Source organism: Saccopteryx bilineata, chromosome 4 (assembly GCF_036850765.1).
Source record: "Saccopteryx bilineata isolate mSacBil1 chromosome 4, mSacBil1_pri_phased_curated, whole genome shotgun sequence".
Taxonomy (NCBI): domain Eukaryota; kingdom Metazoa; phylum Chordata; class Mammalia; order Chiroptera; family Emballonuridae; genus Saccopteryx; species Saccopteryx bilineata.
The window spans coordinates 26,562,802-26,583,213 of record NC_089493.1 but is presented as its reverse complement, the minus strand read 5'-3'; the positions used below and the strand labels follow the sequence as shown (position 1 = coordinate 26,583,213).

The window sequence follows — 20,412 nt, the reverse complement described above, 5'->3', positions numbered from 1 at the left end:
GATATAGTGTCAGACTGGGATGCGGAAGACCCAGGTTCGAGACCCCAAGGTCGCCAGCTTGAGCGAGGGCTCATCTGGTTTGAGCAAAAGCTCACCAGCTTGAGCCCAAGGTCGCTAGCTCGGGCAAGGGGTTACTCGGTCTGCTGAAGGCCTGCGGTCAAGGCACGTATGAGAAGGCAATCAGTGAACAATTAAGGTGTTGCAATGCGCAATGAAAAACTGATGATTGATGCTTCTCATCTCTCTCTGTTCCTGTCTGTCTGTCCCTGTCTATCCTGCTCTCTGACTCTCTCTCTCTCTGTAAAAAAAAATAAATAAATAAAATTAAAATAAAAAAAAATTTTTTTTCAAGAAAGAGAGAGAAAGGGACAGACAGACAGGGAGAGAGATGTGAAGCATCAATTCTTCGTTGCAGTTCCTTAGTTGTCCAGTGACTGATTTCTCATATGTGCCCTGACTGGGGGGCTACAGCAGAGCGAGTGACCTCTTGCTCGAGCAGTGACCTTAGGCTCAAGCCAGCAACCTTTGGGCTCAAGCCAGTGACCACTGGATCATGTCTATAATCCCCATGATCCCACGCTCAAGTCAGCAACCCCTCACTCAAGCTGGCGACCTCAGGGTTTCGAACCTGGGTCCTCTGCTTCCCATCACTCTATCCACTGCGCCACATCCTGGTCAGGCCTGCTCAGTATATTAAATTTTTTTTTTTTTTTTTGTATTTTTCTGAAGCTGGAAACGGGGATAGACAGTCAGACAGACTCCCGCATGCGCCCGACCGGGATCCACCCGGCATGTCCACCAGGGGGCGATGCTCTGCCCACCAGGGGGCGATGCTCTGTCCCTCTGGGGCGTCGCTCTGTTGCGACCAGAGCCACTCTAGTGCCTGGGGCAGAGGCCAAGGAGCCATCCCCAGCGCCCGGGCCATCTTTGCTCCAATGGAGCCTCGCTGCGGGAGGGGAAGAGAGAGACAGAGAGGAAGGAGAGGGGGAGGGGTGGAGAAACAGATGGGCGCTTCTCCTGTGTGCCCTGGCTGGGAATCGAACCCGGGACTTCTGCACGCCAGGCCGACGCTCTACCACCGAGCCAACCGGCCAGGGCAGTATATTAAATTTTTAAAAGTGACATCCAGCTTGTAGTCTCTAAACATTCCTCACTAAAAGGAACCAGAACTCCTTGGTGGAGTAGCTACTTCCAGATCAGGTGCTGAACACACAAAAGATGAGCCTAGGATAGCTTATTGTTCCACAAAACAAGGAAGCTATCAAAGCCTAATGGGATTGTGTCAAAAGGATATATGGAAGCCAGAGACATGAGCATAAGGAATGAATGTAACTGACTAAACAATGACTAAAACTTGAAACAACAAAAAATAATTTCAGAATAGTTAACCCTCTGGACTATATTGAAAATGACAAGCACAATGCCTTACTCTGAAAAACATCGAAGAAAAGAAAGTAATTCTGCATTTTCCCCGCCTTTCCTATATGAATTCTAAATTTCAGGATAACCAAATGGTCTTAATTGATGAATTCTTTAAAAATAAATCCACACGCTGACAGCTATGGCTGGGGGGTGGGGGTTGACCAAGGTGATGGAGCTGGAGGGACAGAGAAAAAAAAAAGGACAAAAAGAAAAACCTTCATGGTCTGACCAGGTGGTGGTGCAGTGTATACAGCGTTGGACAGGGACGTAGAGGACCCAGGTTCGAAATCCCGAGGTCGCTGGCTTGAGTGCGGGCTCAACTGGTTTGAGCAAGGCTCACCAGCTTGAGCCCATGGTCACTGGCTTGAGCAAGGGGTCACTCGGTCTGCTGTAGCCCCTCAGTCAAGGTGCCACAACAAAAAATTGATGCTACTCATCTCTCTCCCTTCCTGCCTGCCTGTCCCTATCTGTCCCTCTCTCTGTCTCTGTCACACACACACACACAAATCTTCATGGACACAGACAACAGTGAGGTGGTTGTAGGTGGTGGGAGAGGGTAGGAGAAAGTATAGGGGCATAAACAGAAAGACTTGACTTGGGATGCGGGGTGAACACACAATAGAGTGCACAGAGATGTGTTGTAGAATTGGGCACCTGAGACCTATATTATGTTAACTTGTTTCACCCTAATTTAAAGCTACTGGCTTTCAATATGGAAGAAGGGGTCACCAGCCAAAGAATGCAGGGAGTCTCTAGAAGTTGAAAAAGGCAAGGAAACAAATTCTTCCCTAGAGCCTTCTCCTAAAATGAGAAGGAATACTGTCCTGATGACACCTGGCTTTTAGGACTTCTGACTTCAAGAACTGTAAGATAAATGTGTGTTGTGTTAAGCCACTGAGTTCTGGAATCTGTTACAGCAGCAGTAAGACACTAATACACACATGAAACCACTGGTCAATCTTAGCAGCACTACGGGGCACAAAAAGTACTGGGTAGTCTGTCATGATATCACCTCAAACACACAACAGCACCCATTAAATACCCTCACCAAAAAGATAAACCTGAATCTATTTATGTCTTTACATCTGATTCCTTTTACAAGAAACATGAGGGACAGGACTGGTTAAATGACACCTCAAGAAAGCAAACATAAATTCAAAATGTAAGTATGTGCCTGACCAGGTGGTGGCGCAGTGGATGGAGCGTCGAACTGCAATGCAGAGGACCCAGGTTCGAGACCCTGAGGTCGCCAGCTTGAGCGCAGGCTCATCTGGTTTGAGCAAAGCTCACCATCTTGAACCCAAGGTCACTGGCTCGAGCAAGGTAGGTTATTCAGTCTGCTGAAGGTCCATAGTCAAGGCACATATGAGAAAGCAATCAATGAACAACTAAGGTGTCGTAATGCGCAACGAAAAACTAATGATTGATGCTTCTCATCTCTCCATTCCTGTCTGTCTGTCCCTGTCTATCCCTCTCTCTGACTCTTCTGTCTCTGTAAAAAAAAAAAAAAGTAGGTATGTCCTGTAAAGAAAACTGACTCCAACCATATAACTAAGAATTTTAAAAAAGGGGAAGGAGGGGCAGTGGATGGTTCTAGATCAAAAAAGACTTGAGCGTTAACAAATTATTTTTCATAGATATTTTTGAGACAAGTGGAGAAATCTGAACATGAGCTGGGTATTATTAGATGGCATTAAAAATTATTAATCTTGTGATGTGTGAGTATAGCTGCAAAACACTGTAATTATGTTCATAATTTTAAGAGATTCATGCAGAAGTATGCAGGACTGAAATACCAGGATACTGTGATTTATTTTAAAACAATTCAGCATAAATGAAAGGGGGAAGCAATTAAGATGAAATCAGTGTGACAAGGCCCTAGTAACTAAGATTCTGAGTACTGGGTATATGGTCAATAAACTGCTCTTCTCCATAAAACGGAAAACAAATCAATGCCAAAAACAATTTGAATTAGTTCGTCACATTTAAAAATCAGGAGTTTTCACATCATAATCTGGATTTCTAACTTCATTTGAAAAATCAGATGTGCCAACAAGGTCCATATCAAGAGATGAGTTCTGGCCACTCTAAATTAAGTTTCTAATACCACTCCCAATTATCCATAATGGCAAAATACTAGCATGTACGGTAGATATACAGGCTCCTGTTAGGAGTTCCTTCAGCAGCTTTGGATACAGATATAATTCCCATTAGGTCATGCAATATGTTCCTATATTTATTAAGTGCTTACCCAAGGCAGTACGCCACATTCTGAAGAATAGGAACATGAAGATAAATCCTGCCCTCAAGATAGTAAGAATCTAATAAGGAAGCTGAGGTATAAACACAAGTGGTTATAACATAAAATGAAAATAAGTGAGCTTAGGGTACTGTTTAGGGTCATTCATTTGTAAAATGCAAAGTGGGAAGTAACCACAAAGTACATATATAAAGCTTCAGGAACAGATGAAGTGCCTTACAGGGAATGTTGGAAATTTGAACTTTATCTGATGGACAACAGTAAGCTACTGAAGGTTTTTAAAATATAAATACAAATCAGAGGGGTCAACACTGGAGAGATAAGAGTCAAATCTCTTTCTTTGTTCAAATTGTTCTCTGATTCTATGTACTATCTACATCCTTTGAAGGGCCAGAACCATGACCAAAACATTGTCTTTAGCCTCTATCTAATATGCCATCATGGCTTTCTTGGCCAGACATTAGTTTGGTACCTGAAGAGACTAATAAAAGGATGGGTCACTGAGCAATAGCCCTGAAAAGTTTCTATTACCACTACTGGGTTCCAATACTTGGAAATCATGGTCCTCTTATACTTAAGTGCTATTAAAAAGTAAAAATGTCTCTTTCTATTTAGTCTAAGACCCACTCTGTTAAAAAAACAAAACAAGCCTGACCAAGTGGGGGCACAGTGGATAGAGCGTTGGACTGGGATGCTGAGGACCCAGGTTCGAGACCCCGAGGTCGCCAGCTTGAGCACCGGCTCATCTAGTTTGAGCAAAAGCTCACCAGCTTGGACCCAAGGTTGCTGGCTCGAGCAAGGGGTTATTCAGTTTGCTGAAGGCCCGCAGTCGAGGCACATATGAGAAAGCAATCAATGAACAACTAAAGTGTAGCAATGCCCAACGAAAAACTAATGATTGATGCTTCTCATCTCTCCTTACCTGTCTGTCCCTGTCTATCCCTCTCTCTGACTCTCTCTCTGTCTCTGTAAAAACAACAACAAAAGAAACAAACAAACAAAAAAACCCCACGTGCATAGAGCGTCAGACTGGGATACCAAGGACCCAGGTTCGAGACCCTGAGGTTGCCAGCTTGAGCATGGGCTCATCTGGTTTGAGCAAAAGCTCACCAGCTTGGACCCAAGTTCGCTGGCTCGAGCAAGGGGTTATACTCCGTCTGCTGAAGGCCCTATGAGAAAGCAATCAATGAACAACGAAAAACTAATGATTGATGCTTCTCATCTCTCCGTTCCTGTCTGTCTGTCCCTATTGCTCTCTCTGACTCTCTGTAAAAACAAAACAAAACAAAAACCACGTGTGTGTTGTGAATGAATAAAAGTACCTAAAATGTAATCAATGTTGAGTAATATCAAACTATATTAACGTTTCAAAGATCAATCCAGTCATCCTAATGGCAAAATGGGCCCAGACTGACAGGATGATAGTAATTGTCACCAAGAGAGTACCGTTGAAATTTACATGAGACTTGGCCAACTCCAGACTCTGGGGTACTAGCAAGGAAAGGACTAGAGACTCAGACCACTTGTGACCAATAATCCATTTAGTCGATCACTGGAATTACAAATAAAAAGCAAGGAGAGGGTCCTGGCCGGTTGGCTCAGTGGTAGAGCGTTGGCCTGGTGTGCATAAGTCCTGGGTTCGATTCCCGGTCAGGGCACACAGGAGAGGCGCCCATCTGTTTCTCCACCTCTCCCCCTCTCCTTCCTCTCTGTCTCTTCCCCTCCCGCAGCCAAGGCTCCATTGGAGCAAAGTTGGCCCGGGCGCTGGGGATGGCTCCATGGCCTCTGCCTCAGGCGCTAGAATGGCTCTGGTCGCAACAGAGCATCGCCCCCTGGTGGGCATGCCAGGTAGATCCCGGTCGGCGGCATGCGGTAGTCTTGTCTGCCTGCCTCCCCGTTTCCAACTTCAGAAAAATACAAAAAATAAAAAAAAAAAAAAATAAAAAAAAAGAAAGAAAAAAAAAAAAAAGGAAGGAGAGAACAAAATTCCAGCACTTTCTTTCACCTTACACAACTCCCAAACTAAGAATCGATTCCAGCTCTGGGATCACTTTATTCTACTGTCTCTCTGAGCCTCAGTTTCCTTCTGTGTAAAATGAAGCTAACAGTACCTACTTCACAGAGGAGTGTAGGAACTAAACGGAAATGTATGTAAAGGAGCACAAGGTCGCATACCGAGCTAAATGCTCAACAAATAACAGGTTTCATTGTTCTCAATAAGCTTCAATGCCTCTAATATCTTCCTGCAAGTTTCAGTGGGTCTTATGACGCCAATCCCCACAAATAATCAACATCCAAAAACTTTTTCTAAGAACCAAGTTACAGTTCAAGGTACCTAAGCCCAACACAGATATACGGTCCCGACGACGACCCAAGTCGAGGTCGCCCCAGCTCAGCTGTCACCACATCCGCCAAGACCTCGCGGCGGCCTCGCTCGTGGTTCCCGAGCGTTGGCGCACAGCCCCGCCCCGCGAACGCCAACCGGCAAGGTGAGGGGGAGGTCTCCCCGGCCCGCCCTTCGCGCTCTGGGGAGGCCCAGCCGCCCTCCAGACCTCCGCACGCCGGACACCCCCAGCCCTAGCCCTCGGTCTCCCCTCGCCTACGCCGGAGGTCTCCCGCTGCGCCCCACCCAGGGCCGCACCTTGAGGTGGGTGCGCAGGCCGCCCGCGCCCCCGGACTGGTCGGTGATCTCGTATGCGCCGGTCACCAGCAGGTCCTTGTGGATCTCCTCGCGAAGGCACTTGCGGGAGTTAACAGGAAGATGGAAGGAGATGGGAAGAACCGAGCTGGGGCCGAGCAAGAATAAGAGCAGCAACGCTAACTGGCAAGGGCCACGCTGGACTCGAGGGCCAGACAAACCAGACATGGTGCCGGAGTCTGTTCATCACCCGGGCCTCTACAGCGCCGGAACCGGGAGGGCCCACGTGACTGACCTCTGGCCTACGCCCGGCGCCATTTTGGAGACTGGCAAAGAGACGAAGACTATATAGTAAATCTTTTGAAAAGAAAGAAAGGATATGGTACCAGGTCACACCCACAAATTAAGGGTGGTTAAATCTGGTTTTCGAGAAGTTTCCCTAGGGAAACTTATTTTCGTTGAATTCGGGGACTGCTCAGTCAGCCATAGCCAGTAAGGGCAGACCCGGAAGTAATTCTTCTTTAACTTACGGAAACAATGCCAGCACTTTTTAGGCTGGTGATACCATAGCAACCGAGCCCCAATAGGAAACAGCCACAAAGTCCTTTGTGGGGCTGGCCGGGCCGCTGTCGAGGTGCGCGGGGCGGGGACAGAGGCGGAGGTTGCGCAGTTCCAGTGCCGCCTTACCGGCCCTAGTATGACAGCTGCGACGTTGACTCCTTGAGGAAAACTTCGGTAGCCTGAGCGGAAAGATTGTATGGCTACGAGGCGAGCGGGCCCGACCTCAGAGAAGTTGTAGAAGGCCCCTGGTGAATGTGAACTGGACGGGCGGCCAGTGCATGCTCTTGAGCAGGCTATTTGGGCTGGAGTAGTTGTTCGCTTTCTGAATGTGCATCTTATTTAGCACTTATGCTAGGTAATGTTCAAACTGACTTTGTGTTTTGTATTACAGTCGAATAAAACAGCGTGTTTTAGTCTGGTCTCAGAGATGGACGTAATTCGTTTTACCAGATGAGCGTTGTGAAGGGAAGGCAAGTATTTGTGTGTTTCAAACGCACAAACATTTTAGGAATCAAATTCACTAGTCTATAGGAAGCAGATTTACAGTTACCATGCTTTCGTTTAACAAATATTTATTGAGTATCAACTATGTGCCAGATGCTATACCATGAATGTATACCAATATGTTTATTTATTTATTTATTTTGTGTGTGACAGAGACAGAGAGAGGGACAGATAGAGACAGACAGAAAGGGAGAGAGAAGCATCAGTTCTTCATTGAGGCACCTTAGTTGTTCATTGATTGCATTTTCATATGTGCCTTGACCCGGGGGCTATAGCAGACCGAGTGACCCCTTGCTCAAGCCAGTGATCTTGGGCTCAAGCTGGTGAGCCTTGCTCAAATCAGATGAGCCTGCGCTCTAGCTGGTGACCTTGAGGTTTCGAACCTGGATCCTCCATGTCCCAAACCAACGTTCTATCCATTGCGCCACCACCTGATCAGGCCCAATATGTTTATTTATTGAATAAACCACTGTTAGGATGCTATCAAATATTCAGGGCTATAGAAAATATGAAGATGGAAAAAAATACACAACAGCCTATGTTTGGAATCATCTACTTTGGTTAATGTTTGCTGAGCATCTACAGCAGTGGTAGTCAACCTGGTCCCTACCGCCCACTAGTGGGCGTTCCAGCTTTCACGGTGAGCAGTAATGGAACAGCCAAAGTATAAATAAAAAGATAGACTTAACTATAGTAAGTTGTTTTATAAAGATTTATTCTGCCAAACAGCGAAAATCCGACATAAAGTACTTGGTAAGTAATTATTATTATATGCTTTAACTTGCTGTAACTCTGCTTTATAAATTTTATAATTTCCCTATTTTATAAATCACCATTACTGTGGAACCGGTGAGCAGTTAGAAAATTTTACTACTAACAGATACAAAAGTGGGTGGTAGGTATAAAAACGTTTACTACCTGTGATCTACAGAAATACCTGAGGATGGACCATCTGCTCTTGGTAATTTAAATGATTGTTCTATATTTATAACTCCTTTCAATCCATCTAGTTCTATTTCTGGAACCAAAGTCCCACAAATAAAACAAGAACAAACATAAAGGAGCTGTGAAGTATTTTAAAATTTGACAAATACCATGTTATAACTATTTAATGAGGTGTCCACTTAGGAATAGTTTGATTAGTTTATCCCTGATCTACGATAAGATTGCCAGTCTGCTGGTACATCTCGATAATTTTCATTGGCCTTTTCCTGGCATTGTAGGGAATCAGTACAAAGCAGTTATGTAATTCGTTGTTTATTCTCAGTCCTGAGGCTCTACTGGCCATCCACAAGAGATTTGCAATCCAAAAACTTGCTCTGTGTTTTTTTCTTTAAAATTTTTACCTTACATTTATATAATAGTAGCCCTGGCCAGTTGGCTCAACGGTAGAGCGTCGGCTTGGCGTGCGGGGGACCCGGGTTCGATTCCCGGCCAGGGCACATAGGAGAAGCGCCCATTTGCTTCTCCACCCCCCCCTCCTTCCTCTCTGTCTCTCTCTTCCCCTCCCGCAGCCAAGGCTCCATTGGAGCAAAGATGGCCCCGCGCTGGGGATGGCTCCTTGGCCTCTGCCCCAGGCGCTAGAGTGGCTCTGGTCGAGGCAGAGCGACGCCCCCTGGTGGGCAGAGCGTCGCCCCTGGTGGGCGTGCCGGGTGGATCCCGGTCGCGCGCATGCAGGAGTCTGTCTGACTGTCTCTCCCCGTTTCCAGCTTTAGAAAAAAAAAAACAAAAAAACATTTATATAATAGTGTCTACATTTTGAACTATTCATGTATCTCATTTGACATTTTCAAAAACCATGTGACATGCAAAGGCTGGGCAAGTCTGTTCATGTCACAGATAAGGAAGGAGGTTCCTGAGAGGCCAAAGAGATTCTAAAGGGCCATAGTTTAAAACTGACTTATTGCCTGGCCTGTGGTGGCACAGTGGATAGAGTGTCGACCTGGAACAATGAGGTCCCAGGTTCAAAACCCTGGGTTGCCTGGTCAAGGCATATATAACAAGCAGGCAATAAACAACTAAAGTGAAGCAAACTATGAGTTGCTACTTCTCACTCCCCCACTCATCTCTGTAAAATCAATAAATAAGATCTTAAAGAAAAACAAAAAAATTTAACAAAATCAGTCTAAGGACCTGAACCTTATTTTGGAAGGCATTATTTATTATTTTACAGGTGAAGTAATTGAGACTAGAGAAATTGTTACTTTCCTAAATCACAGCTCTCGAATCCTTTCTTGTCCTGTAGTCTCACTCATCCCAACCCCTCTTTCCTGTTCCCATTCCCTCCTTTATATTTTTCTCCTTTAGTACTCACCACTATCTATTGTAATATAATGTACATTTTACATATCACGTGTATGAATTTGTTTCCCTAACTTATCTGTTTTGTGAGGGGCAGGAGTTTTTGTGTTGTTTTGTTTACTGCTTTACCTTCTGAATCTAAAATAGTGCCTGGCATGTAGAAGGCAAAATAAATAATGGTTTAGTGAATGCAAGATTGATTCCTTAGCTCTTAGCAGAAGGCCCAACAGCAAATTCCTTACATTATTCCTTAGCTGTTTTCACACAAAGTCATAATGTATGTAAAGTGTAGGTATGATTTCAGTTTCATCAACAACAAGTATATCTTGTATTTGAATTGAAAAATGTATTTCTTTTTCCAAATAAAGACAAAAAAAATTCTCCCCTCAGTGCTGTAGAACTAAAGGGCAGAGTATATTCTCCTAGGGAACCCAAACTTTTAAATTGCATCTGCAATTATATATAATACCATATATATACCAGTTTACAACTGTGAGGGGAAAGGCCTCATTCTAATTGGAGAGCAAAAGAAAAGTGTCCCAAAACCAAAGAAAATGTTTCTTCCTGATCTCACAGTCCTCTGCCACCCTCTCATTTTGAAATCGCCCCTGCCAGACCTACCTAAGATTCCTGAAGCACCACAAGTCCCTGGAGGTGAAGAAATGTTACCAGGACACACCCTGTACCCAGTCTATCCCTAACCTAAGCCACAGATTTCTCAACCTTTTGTTTGTATGAGAGGGAGTATGTTTAAAAGACATCTCACCGCAAGCAGTGAATCTGAAGCCCTTAGTAAAAATCTGCATTTGTGATAAGCTTGCTGGGTGATTTTGCGGTTGCGAATCATTGGAAGCAGTTCTGCATTCACAGCACCTCCTGTAACCAGCCAAATCCTCCAGCGTGGCCCGAGGCTCCCCGGCTCTAAGGCAAAAACAGTCAAGAATTCCTAATTCCCATGTCCTGCCTGTAAGGCCAGTGGCCACCACCATCGAGGCTGTTCACAGGCAGGTTCCCGTCTGATTCGGGCAGACAGTAAAGAAACAGTGGAGCCAAGAAATGGTGGGCCATGCTTTTATTGAAGTCTCACACCGGCCAACAAGGAAACACACAGGGAAAATACTTCCCTCTTCATCCAGAGTTCCCAAACCCCTGACACATTCTCAGGTTCCACAACCAGGAGAATATTCTCTGGTTCCTCCTAGAATCAAAGGCCCCACAAACCTCAATAGGGCTCCCAAAGCCCCTCAGCCCTGGTTCCCCATCTGCACACCTCTTTCCCTGCCAACATGGCTTCTTCTTAAGCACTCTGCACTCTCTCTGCTCTCATTCTGCAAACATGGCTCCTTTCTGCCTCTTCTCTCTTTTCAAAACTTACTGGTGCAAAAACATCTCCTCCAGCAAACATCAGCAAAATAATGGCCCTTCCGAAGCAGGAAGGTAATTTGCAATTTCACAGACCACCTATACCTGGCGCTGCCCAGCCCCCAATGCAAACTATAAGTGAGCAAACATAAGAATCATATTTTATAAGTTTATTTGACCAACACTGCCCATTCTTGTGTACAGTCCCACTCATAGTGTGTATTTAAATCACTAAAACAAGATGAGTTCTGTGAAGATACAAAAGGCCCTTTTGGAAAGCTGTTGGGCATTGTTTGTCATGTGTCATACTTTTTGACCCAGAGAGTGATTCCAAGGACCTCTTTTATGGATCCTTTGAGTTCCACAGACCCCAGGACCTGGTTCTGAAACCTCTGCACTGCACTCTGGGTGATCTCACCCAGTCCCAAGACTTGAAATGTATCTGTGGATGATAACTTCCAAATGTGTCTGTATCAGGCTCCCTCTTTGACATCTCCACTTGGATGACTAATCGGCAGCTCATACTGAACTCTTAATTTCCTTTCTCCCCACCCCACTCCCAAATCTGCTTCTTCCCCATCTCAGTAAATTACACCACCTTCTACTTCACTGAAGCCATCTTCATTTCCTCTTTCTCTTACCCCCTCCGCACACAGCGAGTTCATCAGCAAATCCTACCAGTTCTGTGTCCTAAATTTATGGCAATCAGCTTCTACTTCTCCCTAAGTGAGGGGTCAGCAAACTACTGCCCAGCTAGGCAGGCGGAATCCAGCATGCAACCTCCTGTTTTTGGACAAAGGGTTTTTACATTTTTAGAAGGTGTTAAAAAGCAGGAGGAGGAGGAGCAGAACAGAAAGAAGGAGAAGGATGTGCTATAGAAAGTTTATGTGGCTCGCCTGAACAGGCAGTGGGGCAGTGGATAGAGCGTTGGACTGGGATGCCAAGGACCCTGGTTTGAGACCCTGAGGTCCCCAGCTTGAGCGCGGGCTCATCTGGTTTGAGCAAAAGCTCACCAGCTTGGACCCAAGGTTGCTGGCTCCAGCAAGGGGTTACTTGGTCTGCTGAAGGCCCACAGTCAAGGCATATGTGAGAAAGCAATCAATGAACAACTAAGGTGTCGCATTGCACAACGAAAAACTAATGATTGATGCTTCTCATCTCTCCATTCCTGTCTGTCTGTCCTTGTCTATCCCTCTGTCCCTGTCTATCCCTCTCTCTGACTCTCTCTGTCTCTGTAAAAAAAAAAAAAAGTTTATGTGGCTCACTAGACCTATCTGACCCTTTACAAAAAAGGTTTGCTCCTCGCACCTATACAATGACTTCCCTACTATTGTCTTTGCTTCTATCCCTGCCCCTCTGTGATCATGCTCCTTAATGTACCTTGATTGGTATTTTCCCCCCTAAAATGGCAAAGTTTATTCTAACGTCCATATAGCAAAGGAACCAGTAAGGTCATTTGGTGATTATTTTACAATACATACAAATATCAAATCATTATGCTGTACATTTGAAACCAGTATGTTATAGACAGTTATAACTCAATAAAAAAATAAAAGGAAATAAAGAAAGGAAGAAAGAATAAAGAGAAAACAACCAGGAAATTCTTATAAAGAAGAGCAGTGGGAGAGGGCTCACTTTATCAGATACAAAAGCATAAAGCATCAACAATTTTAGAAGTCTGATAATGGTATTTGAAAGGGGAACATGGGCTAATGGAACAGAATAGGAGTGTTCAGAAAGAAACCTATACACATACAGGAATTTAGTAGATGATAAAGTAATATCTCAATTCAGTGGGGAAAAAGATGGGTTATTCAAATAGTGTTGGGACAACTAGAGAGACATCTAGAAAAAGATAGAGTTGGATTTATATTTCATATTATGATACACTGAATTCCAAGTGAATCAAAGACAGAGGTGTAAAAAATGAATCCAGATAAATGCAAATAAAATGTGACAGTTTTGTAAAGTCTTTGCCTCGTAGATCAGACGCCAGGTCTTTTTCAGGGAGTTTCTGTTGATTTTTTTCCCTTTGAAAGGGTCATACTTTGATGTTTCTTTGTATGTCTTGTAATTTTTGTTGAAAACTGGGTGTTTGAATCTAATAATATGGTAGCTCTGGGAATCAGAGTCTCCCCCTCACCCAGAACTTGTTTTTCCTCATTTTGTGTTTTTTGGAAGGATTTTAAAATTTTATTTATTTTTTAATTTTATTGAATTTATTGGGATGACGTTAGTTTAAAAGATTATAGCCTGATCAGGCGATGGTGCAGTAGATAGAGTGTCAGACTGGGATGCGGAAGACCCAGGTTCGAGACCCTGAAGTCGCCAGCTTGAGCGCGGGCTCAGCAAAGCTCACCAGCTTGGACCCAAGGTCGCTGGCTCCAGCAAGGGGTAACTCGGTCTGCTGAAGGCCCACAGTCAAGGCACATATGAGAAAGCAATCAATGAGCAACTAAGGTGTCACAACTTGCAACGTAAAACTAATGATTGATGCTTCTCATCTCTCCGTTCCTGTCTGTCTGTCCCTGTCTATCCCTCTCTCTGACTCTCTGTCTCTGAAAAAAAAAATTATACAATTTTCAGATGTACAATTCTATAATACATCATCTCTGTATTGCATTAGTGTATATGTTCACTACCCTAAGTCAAATCTCCATCATCATCTACTCTCTTCCACTTCTCCCTACCCCCTTTCCCTCCTGGGTTTTTTTTTTTAATGTAAATTAGATCAATCAGAATAAATCCCAAATATCTTACCATAGCTAGAAAAGCCACTGTGTTCTGGCTCCTACTTACCTCTCTAATCTCATTTTACCCAGTAATCACTTCCACCACACCCACCTATTCACTCTCTCTCTCTCCTGGCCTTCCAAAGGGCTTAAACTCCTACATGCCTCAGGGCCTTTGCACTTACTGTCTAGCTGGCATTTTCTTGCCCAGGACTTGTCCTATGGACTCTGGCCTCTGCAGGCTTCTCCTCATCATTCAGGTCCCAACTCCAATGTCACCTCCAAGAGAGCCGCCCTGTATAAGTAACCCTATCCTCAGGTTACTTTCCATCACATGATCTGGTTTTATTCCCTACATGGCATTTGTCACTATTTGGTAGTATCTTGTTATTTCTTTTCTTGTTTATTACCACCCAGTCCCACTGGAATTTAATCTTTAAGAGAGAGCAAGGTCTTTGTTTTGTATCTGATAGATCCCTGAGACCAGGCACTATCCTATACATAGTGGGTGAGTGTTCAAAAATATTTGCTGAGTGAATGAATGAAATAATACAACATACTATAAACCACTTAGCACATAAACATAGAGCAGTTGCTCAATAAATGCTAGATACTCTAGCTAATATTTTATTTGCCATTTTTCATGTGTAGAAGCTGAGGTCCAAAGCTATTAAGTGACTTGCCTCAGTCCATACTGAGTTAGTGTTAGAGCTGAGAATAGAAGCGAGAGCTCCTACCTGCAGACTAGTCTTCAGACATAATTGTCATTACATTTCCTAAACATGATACTAAGTTTCCACTCCACTGAGAAGTTTGAGATTCCAGGGTAGTCTTTTTCCACCTTCACTCGTATTCATAATTCCATTTTTGTGGGTTTTAAGTGAATCTAAGCCTTTTAGAATATCTATGAAGATGTTAATAGTTGATACTTGTAGCATCTACTAGTATCTCTCCTAAATTTGCTTTCTTTGAAAAAACAAGATCTTCCTCTTGTTTTATCTTTCTCTTCAGATCCTTATGGCGCTAAATTTCTATCTTCCTGAGTGGGAGACAGGAATACAACTGTCCCTGACAATTACTGCCCTTCCTCAATGTTAAGATAAACTATCAAGACCCTGCCTTATATACTACAGCCTATAAATCCTGATTGCCAGGATTGAAGTTCTGCAAGTGAAATGTGTGAGCTGAGAGCACTAAGGAGTCTGGATTTAACAAAAATTTTATTAGGAAGAAATTTAGAGATGATGCAAGCAAAAGACACGAAGTATTTCCCAAAGGAATAAATTTCAGATCATGCAAGAATCATCACATGAACCATCACCACTACTCACATGCCTTGAGAGCAATACAAAGTTGAAAAAGGATGAGAAGGGAGGCATCTCCTCCGCCCCATCAGCACTGTCTGCTGATGGAGGACACCAGCCCTAGGGACAGTGCAGAGGGAGTAAGTCCTGGAGTCCAGGAAGGCAGAATTCCAAGGCACAAATGAGATGGAAAAAAAAAATCCACTGGACCAGTCGAAGTAGAGAAACAAAGGGACAAAAAAGAAGAGTTGCAAATATGAGACTCCAGGAGAGAAGGAATTAGGGCTGGGTAAGTAAGGTGGGAACTGTTGACTTTATGTGTGTAGCCACTTATGCTACAAAAAAAAAAGTATTGAGAAGAAAAGAATGGGGAAATTGCCTAGTACTGTACTTTGTGAAGTAGCCCCATAGTTGAGGCCTTCCAAAGGAGAATTAATAGAGTCAAATGACGTCTACCCCCAAACATGTGACTATATTACACTCTACATCTGGACACAGAACCCAAAGATAATACACACGCAGATCCTCAAAGAGCTTGAGATGATTTCAAAAGCACTTGGAGACCTTACAGCTTGCTGGAGCAGAGGACCACACTTGTCGACCTTCACTCCTGGTTCTGAGAAAGTTTTGGGTTTCTTCTCCAATGCCTTTTTTTTTTTTCCTTGACAGGCCACTAAGCAGTATCTGGTATCCAGCATTCTTTGAATCCATCAAAACTCATTTTCCTTCAATAAAAACTCCTTCTGGCAAGAGACAGGGACCATACAGATGGAAAGAGCACTAGCTTCAGGCACCTTGGTAATTCCTGTGTGTCTTTCCCTTTATTGCCTATAGGAATCACCTCTGCACACTGGAATCCCCTAAACAGCTTTTAAAAAACTGCCAGTGCCTAGGGCCCCCCTAGGACCCAACTCAGACCACTGAAAACAGAGTATCTGGGTTTGGTCCACGGGACTATCATATTTCAGTGGTTCCCTAACTCTGCTGCACATTGAAATTATCTGGGACTCTTTAAAAAAGTGCTAGTGCCTGAATGTCCCCCAGACATTCTAATGTAAATGGTATGGGGTACAACCAGAGCGTTGGGATTTTTAAAATCTTTCCTGGGATCCAACCTGCATCTAGGATTGAAAACTAATGCTCCAACCTAATCCTTGCCCATTCCTATTTTATCACCCAACCTTTCAATGCCTTTCAAGTGGTACGTGCTCAATAAATATTTCTCAATTTGATTTAGACTCTGTTTCTCCTGCTGAACTCTGCTGCCCTTCCTCCTAGAACCTGACATGCACTTAGTCCTCTAGTAGCTAGAGTGCTTGGACACCGGTTTGGGGACAAAGTTCATTCCTCTTTTGGCTATGTTCTCAGCTCCAGTGTTAGCCAAGAGGGAGGAATGGGAAGCAAGGGCTGCAGATGAGGAGGAAGCTCTCTCCGCAGGCACATGAGGGAGCCTTTTCTTCTCCCTTGCAGAAAGTCGTTGCAGCACATGGACAAAGGAGGTATTAATAAGCTTTCTAAAGAAGTACTTCTCCAAGATTTGGTGTTTCACAGACCACAACTAGTGCTGTCAGTTCTACAGATGGCCAACTTCTGCATTTTGGAGAGTGGCTTCCAAAGATAGATCAACTTGCATCCCTAAAGCAGAAGACACCACTAATGGGGAAGGGAATCATCAGTCTCTAAACCAGAGGTCTAAAGTCACTACCCACATGTTGGTCAGGGACAAGAAAGACAGACCACCAGACAGTCATTAGAGATAATTGACTCTTTTGGAGTGAAATTAAAGAGACAGCATTATAGCATTATAATAACCAGGGCTTCATGGCAAACCCACACTGAGAGCTGTGGACTGGGCATTCCACCAATGTGAGCTCTAGATAGCAGTGCTGGCTTTGGCCTGCCACCCACTTACTGGGTGACTTTGAGCTTGAAATTACACTTTCTAGGTGTTGAGATCTCCTTTGTAAAATGTGAACCCAGAGACAGAGGGCAGAGCCTGCCTTTGACTTTTTACACGCTTGCATCCAAAGAGAAGTGGGGAATTCACAAGTTCTCAAAGGTGATGTCACTACATCATTACCTGCAGTGTTCCACCTCCTCCTTTAGGGCCTGCTGACCTGGCCAGGGATCTGGCAGTCACAGCTGAGCTGTCTGCAAGCTGTGACCTCCACAATTCGGTGTCTAATTGCAAAGACCTTCCCAGGGCAAATGGTGTGACTAGGATGAAAGCCTTCATATTAGTTTCCTAGCGCTGCCATTAAAAATTAACACAAACATGGTGGCTTCAAACAAAAATATATTTTGTCACAGTTCTGGAGGCCAGAAGACTGAACTCAAGGTGTCAGCAGGGACGTGCTTTATCAGAGGCTCTGGGGGAAAATGTTCCTGGCCTCTTCCAGCTCTGGGGGCTCCAGGAGCTCCTTCCTCGGCCTGTGGCTGCATCCCACCAGTCTCTGCCTCTGTCTTCAAGTGGGCTTTTCCCTTTCTCTCTGTCTCTCTCTCCTGTCTCTTATAAGGACACTTGTCATTGGAATTCGGTCCCACCCAGATAATCAAGGATGAATTCATCTCAAGATCCTGAACTTACTTACATTTTTTTCCAAATAAAAGTCACATTCACAAGGTGCCAGGGGTTAGGATTTCAACATATCTTCTATAGGGACACAGTTCAAACCAATACAGCCTCTAAATAGAGAAAGGTAGAGGGTTGTACAAAATCCTATCCATCCTTAAGCCCCGAGTCAAATGCCACCTTATATGGGAGACTTGCCACTTCATGTCACCTAGATATTATCTCCACTGGGCCATCTGGTTATTCCTGTATTGCCTACGTGCTACGTGTCCTTCCCTTACTTCTAGATCACCTGCATCAGAATTCCCTAAGGATCTTGTTTGAAATATAAATTTCTGAGAGCTGTGTGCTTCAGTGCAGACATGACCAAGTCCAAGAACCACACCATGTACAACCAGTCCTGAAAATGGCACAGACGTGGCATCAGGAAACCCTTATCACAAAGATATGAGTCTCTTAAGAGGTGAATCCCAAGTTCCGAGGAATGCGTGCTTTGCCAAGAACCTTAACAAGAAGGGCCTGAAGAAGATGCGGGCCAACAATGCCAAGGCCATGACGACACGTGCCAAGGGTATCAAGGCCTTCGTAAAGCCCAAGGAAGTCAAGCCCAAGATCCCAGAGATGAGCAGCCACAAGCTCAATCGAGTTGCTTACATCACTCACTCCACGCTTGGGAAGAGTGTTTGTGCCCGTACCACCAAGGGTCTCAAGCTCTGCCAGCCAAAGTCCAAGGCCGTGACTCAAACCAAGACCCAGTCTGCGGCTACAGCTGTGTCTGCAGCTCCAGCTCCAGCTCCGACTCAGGCTCCCGGAGATGCCCAGGCCTCAAAGAAGGCTCCAAAGTAGAGGCTTCTGTCTGTTGATGTGAAGATGGAAGACTTGGTGTGACCCCTGGGCTGCTATCTGCATGGGGTTGGTGTCCTCCTGTGCTATTTATACAAATAAACCCAAGGCATGATCTGTCAGTCAAACCAAAGAAACAAAAAAATCAAATTTCTGTCCCCCTACTCTAACTTCTATCACTGTCACTGCTGCCAGAGTCAGGCTTTCTGGATGTGGAGCCCTGAAGTGTGTGTTTTGGATCACCTCCCTGGGAGATCCCGATGCCCCAGAGGTCTGGGATACCCATGCCATGCTGCAAATCCGTGACCAGTTCTCTGATGGATCCTCTAAATACCTGACATTTATTTAAGCTGATGAGAGGCTGCATATAAGTGAGTGGGCCTGGATTCAGAGTTCTACAACCCATTAACTGTGACTTCAGGCTAGTTACCTACACTCTCTGCACCTCTGCTTCCTCGTGTAAATGAGCATAATAATGTCAACCTCATAAGGCTGTGGTTAGGATTAACTGAAATAAAACATATAAAACAGAACGGTGTCTGGCACAGTACATTTAAGCTGTTATGAAAGAGAACAGATTGGCAGTTGCTTATTTTTTCACTATATTCCTAGAACACTTCTTCCCAGGAATATACATTGATCTTTCCACCTGTTGGGCAGATAAAATATATTATGCTCACTTTGTTAAAGATGGTGCTGCCCACGTGGAAGCCTGTTACCCAGGTGATATTAATGTGTGTTGGGGGCAGGCTGTGGGCAGGCAGGATTCTTGTAGCCGGGGGCTTAGTTTTAGGACTAAGCCTTTCCCACCCTTTTTGATGTGGGGTGGTGCAATCCCATCATGCCTCAGAGAAGTGACTTTGTATTAGAGACTTCCCTATTTTGTATATCGGATTAAAGGTTTTGATTTCTGCACTATAAAGTGGGGCAGACCCGGAGCTTGTTGCTCTCTCTCTCTCTCTCTCTCTCTCTCTCTCTCTCTCTCTCTCTCGGTTCCTGAGATTAGCATTAGAGGAGAGAGCAGAAAAGGAGAGCAGAGAAAGGCCACGTGGAGGAGGCCAGGAGAAGCAGCCAAAATGGCAGAGTGTTGAAGGAGAAGCCAGTTTCTGGAGATGAGGAACAGAGGTGAATGAGACTGGTGAGGTTAGAAACCTTTGATTCTAGGAAACTCGGATAAGTCAGTAGCTTTGTGAGCGCTGAATGAGTGGGTTTTGAAGTCCAGAGTGTGTTTTTACTTGCCCGCCGGGTGCAAGCTAGGATTAAAGCTAACGGCCCACCAGTTCTTGGCTCCGTTGTTTCATCACCATCTGTCCGAATCCAATGAGAACCTGCATGGGCCAGGCGGCTGTGATGGTGGTACTGGCTACTGGCTTCACACCACCATCATCAGTTATTGCTATCTGCACATTTATTGAATACTTTTTAAAATTTATTAATTTTTTATTTTTTACAGAGACAGAGAGAGAGAGTCAGAGAGAGGGACAGACAGGAACGGAGAGATGAGAAGCATCAATCATCAGTTTTTGTTGTTGTTGTTGCGTGTTGCGACACCCTAGTTGTTCATCGATTGCTCTCTCATATGTGCCCCGACCGTGGGGCTGCAGCAGACCGAGTAACCCCTTACTCAAGCCAGAGACCTTGTGTCCAAGCTAGTGAGCTTTGCTCAAACCAGATGAGCCCGCACTCAAGCTGGTGACCTCGGGGTCTCAAACCTGGGTCCTCCACATCCCAGTCCAATGCTCTATCCACTGCGCCACCGCCTGGTCAGGCTGAATACTTTTTTTGTCTGAATACCGTGCTACCTAACCTCAGTATGTGCTTTATCTTATTTTGCCTTCATGATGATATTATGACCTTTCATTTTATGGATAAGGAAACTCAGGGTCAGACAGGTTAAGTGACTGGCCCAAAGT

General features: G+C 44.6%; 1 protein-coding gene and 1 pseudogene across 1 annotated transcript in view; one reads left to right on the top strand and one right to left on the bottom strand.

Moving 5' to 3' along the window:
* Nucleotides 1–6,822, bottom strand: part of TMED10 (transmembrane p24 trafficking protein 10) — a 46,571-nt gene extending 39,749 nt beyond the window's left edge. The window contains exon 1 of the mRNA XM_066278097.1: nt 6,324–6,822. Within this exon, the coding sequence (XP_066134194.1) occupies nt 6,324–6,548 (225 nt within the window). The 5' untranslated portion in view covers nt 6,549–6,822. The remainder of the gene's footprint in view (nt 1–6,323) is intronic.
* Nucleotides 6,823–8,006: 1,184 nt separating this feature from the next.
* Nucleotides 8,007–19,022, top strand: LOC136336428 (large ribosomal subunit protein eL29 pseudogene; annotated as a pseudogene).
* Nucleotides 19,023–20,412: the final 1,390 nt, after the last annotated feature.